We start from the raw sequence: 6,000 nt of genomic DNA, 5'->3' as shown, positions 1-6,000 counted from the left end.
TGTGTGTGTGTGTGTGTGTGTGTGTGTGTATAACAGATAGGGTCATTTCATAACATAACAGCGTCATCAATGGCAATGAGATCTGGATGTCATTCACACAAAAGTAGGAAAGACAGTCAGAAGGTATTGTTGCCTTGCATGATAATGCTCGACCTCGTGCTGCTACACACACTAGGGAAATACTTTGAGGACTGGAATCTGAAGTTCTCAACCATCCAGCACACACTCAAGACCTTGCAACTCTAGATTTTCATCTGTTGTAACCTCTTAATGGGGCTCTCAGAGGCAGCTGATGATACAAAGGAAACAGTGCTTCACATTCAGCCCAAAAATCTTTCTTTCTGACGTCATCAGTAAGCTTTCGGACTGCCAGACAAGTGCACTAAGAAGCAGGGAGACAGTGTACAAAGTATTACACATGTCACTTTACATACTAAATTTGACTGTGGAGATAAAAATAAATGCAGAAACTTTCTGAATCACCTTTGCAGTGTGAAAATTAAAAGAAGAAAGATTATTTTCTTACAGATTTATTGCAACTGAAGTAACATGATGCAGATAAAAATTTTAATATTTCATCATCTTCCATTCCCAGAAGTGAGTAGTGTCTAAATGTCCTACAGCACTAAAGAGTCAAACAGTCTGCAAAGGTAAGGAAATCATAAAGTTTCTCATCATGCAATCATCTTTGCTTCCTACTGATTTGCTATGAAAGGTTCCAGCAATCACTTACCTTGACAAGTGCACCTATCACACCAAGACTGGTCAGCCTGAGATATTCAAATGGCCGAGTCTTGCTGACAGTGTGCAGAAATGGGTAGAGGAAGAGAGGAACATGGGCTTGCAGAAATGCAGATCGGGTCTCGGGATGTGATGCAACACACTGAAGAAGAGCCAGAGCATTACAGACACGATTCGACTGGTGCGCTGTCAGGGTGGCTGGATTGATTGCAGGGTAGATGTTGACAATCTCCTGAAGGAGAGCTGCTATAGTACCAAACGAATGCCACAGCATGGGTGCCAAGTCAGGCACAACCTCTCGCTTCTTACTGCAAGCACAGTGCAGAATGAATTACTAATACCTAACCAAAATATCAACTGCTTTGTTGGCAGACACAGCTGTAGTCTACTTTTAGTTTGTTAAATTTACTGAACTGCATCATACATCAAGTGTCATTCACAAACTACACCTCCATCCAAAATACAACTTTTTTTTTTCTTTTGTTAAGTGTACTTGTTCCATTTCTTCTTGTAATTTCTGTTTATGGTTAGCTCAACGTTGGCCCGTGTCTACTGCCATGTGTCTGCATTGCATATGTGGGTGTCGTAGAGCTGTGTGTTTGGTTGCTGCATCTTTTTCTACAAGAATTTTATTTTGTTCCTTATATGTAATGTTTTGAGTAGCGGCACAACTGGCGGCTTCTCAAGAAGGGCTCAGCACCATGAGTGAGTGATACATAATGTTTAAGCTTGTGTTTGTCTTTACCTAGCTGCTTCATTATTTCTGTATAATTTCATGTGCACGTATTTTGGTATGAGTTCTTTCCTCAAGCAAATTTTGTTTAAATTTATATTTGCATTACAGTGTAACAGCTTTTGCTTATAATTCATATATATTAGAGACTTGTATAGAGGAATAAATGACTTTAAGAGGGGTTACCAGCCTAGCACTAATTTAGTGAAGGATGAGAATGGCGATCTGCTTGCAGATTCCCATAACATTTTGAATAGGTGGAGGAACTATTTCTCTCAGTTCTTGAATGTACATAAAATGCTGGGAAATTCTTGAGTAGCTGCAGATTTGGTGGCTCCTCCAGAAGGGCTCAGTTCCATGAGTAAGTAAGTAAGTAAGTAGGATGGGACTAAGTCCCTTGTACTGCGGCCACTTCTGGCCTATTGCACCAGCCCCAGATGATCGGTGAGGGTGATTGTGGAGCAATTGGTGGAATGAAGATTGGCAGGGGAACCCGAAGTACTCAGAGAAAACCTGCCCCAGCACCACTTTGTACACCACAAATGTCACTTGACCAGACCCGGGATCGAACCCAGGCTGGCGCAATGGGAAGCCAGCGACTAACCGCTTCAGCTATGGCGCAGCCTGCTTACTTACTCATGGAGCTGAGCTCTTCTGGAGGAGCCACCAAATCTGCAGCTAGTCAAGAATTTCCCAGCATTTTATGGAACCTGAAGGTTCATTACCATGTTCACAAGAGCACTCCACTGGTCCCTATCCTGAGCCAGATCAATCCAAACCATACCATCCCATCCGTTCTCTCTCTAAGATCCATTTTAAAATTGTCCACCCACCTATGCCTTGGTCTTCCCAGTGGTCTCTTACCTTCTGCTTTCCCACCAATATCCTATACGCATTCCTTGTCTCCACCATTCGTGCTACATGCCCTGCCCACCTCATCCTTCATGACTTGATCATTCTAATTATACTTTGAGAAGAGTAGAAGTTATGAAGCTCTTCATTATGCAGGTTCTCCAACCTCCTGTCACTTCATCTCTCTTCAGTCCAAAATTATCCTCAACACACTGTTCTCAAACACTCTCAGTCTGTGTTCTTCCCTTAATGTCAGTGACCAAGTTTCACATCCATCCAAAACCACAGGCAAAATTAGTTTTGTACAAGGTGGTTCAAATATAACCAGGACTGATTTGTGCGTAAACAAGCCGCACTGTGCAGCAGCTGTGCAACCTTGAGAGAGTGAAGCCACAACCTCTACCTCTGGCACTGTTCCTCCCAATGTAAAATACACTAACAACCTAATGCACTGAAATAGAACTTAATCAGGAACACACTTGCATGCAATAAAATTTTACTACACAGTTGCATCACACAATAATCCATATGTCCACATGGACATATTCTATGACCTACAACTTTACTGTGAAGTATGAATTTCAGTTTTTGGTTATTAATTGTCACTTTGTTTTCCATCAGACTTTCATTTCAATAGGCATATTTTCACGATACGATGCTACTTTGTTCACACTGTGATCATATAGTTTGCTGCTGAGTGAAGGGCACTTGTAATTACACTGGCAGAGTTAACACAATTATATGGACAAAACTTTATACTCCTTCAACAAATCTCAATTTGGGGATTGGATAGCCTGCATTATATCAATATAATAATACTTTCAAATATTCAGATTATGCAGTGTCTAGTGATTAATAAATAATGAATTAAAAGAAAATGAAGAAAGTGATCCTGGCCTCACATAAATTATCTACTATAAGCCCGGAATAGCATGTGAGTAGTAGTCAACAGGTAAATAACTAGTTAACACAAAATAAGAGAAGTGCGAGTGCTCGAAAGCATGCTCCAATAATTGTAAATGCAAACCACAGAATACCTGAGTTCAAGCAGTGCATTTTCTCTGGTTTCGGGGTTGGAGAGTTCTATAATCCACTGATATATCTTGTCACGGTCTACCGACGACTGTAGGTTGGCAGGACTCTGCTGGGAACTCATGGATAGCTGTTAACAAAAAATAAATAGAATAGGGCACTTACTTACATTGCTGCTCGTTATATGTATATAAATATGTATGCATACCTACCTCTCCTTATTACGCAGAGAAAACGTTAAGAGAACCATAAATGAGGTTAACATTAAATCTCGATGTGAACTCTGTGAAGCAGTCTTAATTCATGTCTATTGAATACGTGTCTGGTTCTAAAACATAAAAATTTATGGAGCGGAGCAAATTAAGGGAATTAACAACAGCTACCTGCGTCAAAAGCTAAAAATATGCGTGGCTAGACTCGACACACAACTAATAGAACGCCATCATTAATTACCGTCAGCGGTTAGCAAAGACGCAAAGATCGCAAAGATCATCCCCACGGATTACAGATATAGTTCCAACGGGCCAGAAAAAGACTTGAAGCCGGCAAATGCTGCATGGCTGTCACAGAAAAATGGTTTTCGAAAATAAAATAACTAAGATATTTTACCCTCGTATTATGATGGATATAACGCGCTAAAATTTGTAGGGTCTATTGATGTCATAAATAAAAAAGTTCATGGACGTTTTTCATACTTACGCTTACAAAAACAAACTCCTTGATTTTAGTCCGCAAGCGAACTATACCGACCGAGCCATCGCCGCTTGTCGGCGAATTTTATGCCAACTTTTGCGGATAATGTCGCGTTATTCCTGTCTCTGTCATGTATCACAGCTTGGTATGGACTACGTAGAAAACACCTCTTCCATTATTCAGTTGTATCTTCTTGCCATGAAAAACATACTTGTTTGCGGAGCCGTTACCTAGCAACGGCCGTTATATAGTGGCTTATTTCGAGGTCGTTGTCTAGCAACGTGTCTACATGCCAAGTTACACCCTCCTTAAGGCTATTCCACCATTTATTCTTTTCCGATGGTTGTGCTTGTGACATCTGTGATCGGCCTTGCCTTCCTTCCCTGTAGCTCAGTTCTCGTGATTATTCTCCAATTGCTCCCTCCTTAAGGCCGCTCTTTCCAAGCAGTTCCCTGTCAAGGTGTGGGCCAGTCCAAGTGTACCACCATCATCTTTGTTCTGAGGGCTGTGCTTTGGATGTATCTTCTTTTGTTTCAGAGGAGTCCAACCCCTTCACAATGTCCAGTCACCCATTTATATTAGCCAGTCGAAGACGCAAGCATTCGCTTTTCAGTCTCCAGGTCTACGGTCTTCCTGAAGATCCTGCCGGAATGTCCTCTCTTTCCTCAGATGTAACTGCCATCTTGTGCCTCGGTTTCTCGTGCCAATATTGCATTCCAGTCCCTTCTGTCATCTTTCTCGACCATGGGACAGAATACCTCCTCCCTTATGGGCAGCCGCTTGGCTTTCAAGGTGCTCGAGTATAATTTGAGTACCTGATATAACTGGAAAAAATTTTAACACGTTCAGGCATTCAAGGAATGGTAAGGTTATGAACTCAATAATGTGAGAGGCTGATTACTGATGGGAGGAATTTATGAAGTCTGCCATTGATATAGCCTCAGGTGGCATGATATACATGCCAAGTTTCATGAAGATGTGTACAGGCATTCATAACTTTAAAAGTTGTTCCAGAGGGTGGGATACCCATGCAGCAAGATGATCTCATATGCCTACAACTATTCTTTGAAAATAAAGTAGGCTAAAAAAAATCTGGTCATGACATCATCATCATCTAGTCATAGGATATGACTGACACATCTTCAATACAATATCTGAAACAATCATGAGATTATTTTAGCATAGAAAATGGGCTACCTATATTGTGGTAACCAGCACATTCAACTATATCACATTTCTACAGCTAGCTCATTTTTTCCCAAATGCACCAAACAGGGTCTGTCATGTTTCTATCTGCAAAATAACATGGATGTTTCAACCATAACAAATTAACTACTCCAATAACATCATTCTTGCTGCATAATTTAAGACTATTTTACTTACTTTGTAAGGAATGATAGATAGGTTTGTAGTATCTACACGTCCCCCACCCTATACAATAAATTCTGTGGAACATTTTTGCAACACATTGTATGGACACCACACCACCAAAGGCCATCTCAGCTTTCTACTTTTTAATTTCCTACCACCAGTACTAGTTAGTTAGTTAGTTATTGGAGAGGGTGGGTTTCCCCATGCACTGAGACCAGGATTGGTCCATTGTGCTTCCCTTTATGATATTCTACCAGTCTCTATACCCTACCGATAGTGGTGCGTGCCATCAGTCCCGACTGAGCCAGCGAGTTCGGCCTCTACTGGCTTGGCGGTATCTATAATGCTTCCCCCATCTATCAGAGGCGTTAGAATTGAATTTAGCTCAGTGACCTCCTTTGGAGATATGAGGTTCTTTTACGTGCCGTAAAGCTACGACACAGGACCCACGGCTTAAAGTCCCTCCCGGAGGACTTGTTCCCTGAATTTTTCCGCCCTTAAAAATTCCACGACCTCTGCCGGGTTTGAACCCGCGTACCACGAGTCATAAGGTGGGAACGTTACCTCTAGACTATGGA

The 6,000-nt window shown here is 41.4% G+C and overlaps 1 protein-coding gene across 3 annotated transcripts in view; it reads right to left on the bottom strand.

The window, feature by feature from the left end:
• The window catches only part of LOC111874595 (CCR4-NOT transcription complex subunit 9), a 32,467-nt gene that overhangs the window by 16,887 nt on the left and 9,580 nt on the right, over nt 1–6,000 (bottom strand). The window contains exons 1-3 of one of the 3 annotated variants that reach the window (XM_023870220.2): nt 3,571–3,829; nt 3,364–3,488; nt 734–1,049 (exon numbers count right to left, since the gene is read on the bottom strand). In XM_023870220.2, the coding sequence (XP_023725988.1) occupies nt 734–1,049; nt 3,364–3,482 (435 nt within the window). In that variant the 5' untranslated portion in view covers nt 3,483–3,488; nt 3,571–3,829. Of the gene's footprint in view, nt 1–733; nt 1,050–3,363; nt 3,489–3,570; nt 3,830–6,000 lie in introns of those variants that run through there. The other 2 variants (XM_023870219.2, XM_023870221.2) reach the window with 2 other exon arrangements.

The sequence above is a fragment of the Cryptotermes secundus genome, unplaced genomic scaffold (assembly GCF_002891405.2).
Source record: "Cryptotermes secundus unplaced genomic scaffold, Csec_1.0 scaffold1415, whole genome shotgun sequence".
NCBI lineage: Eukaryota > Metazoa > Arthropoda > Insecta > Blattodea > Kalotermitidae > Cryptotermes > Cryptotermes secundus.
This window is presented reverse-complemented; position numbering and strand designations above follow the sequence as displayed.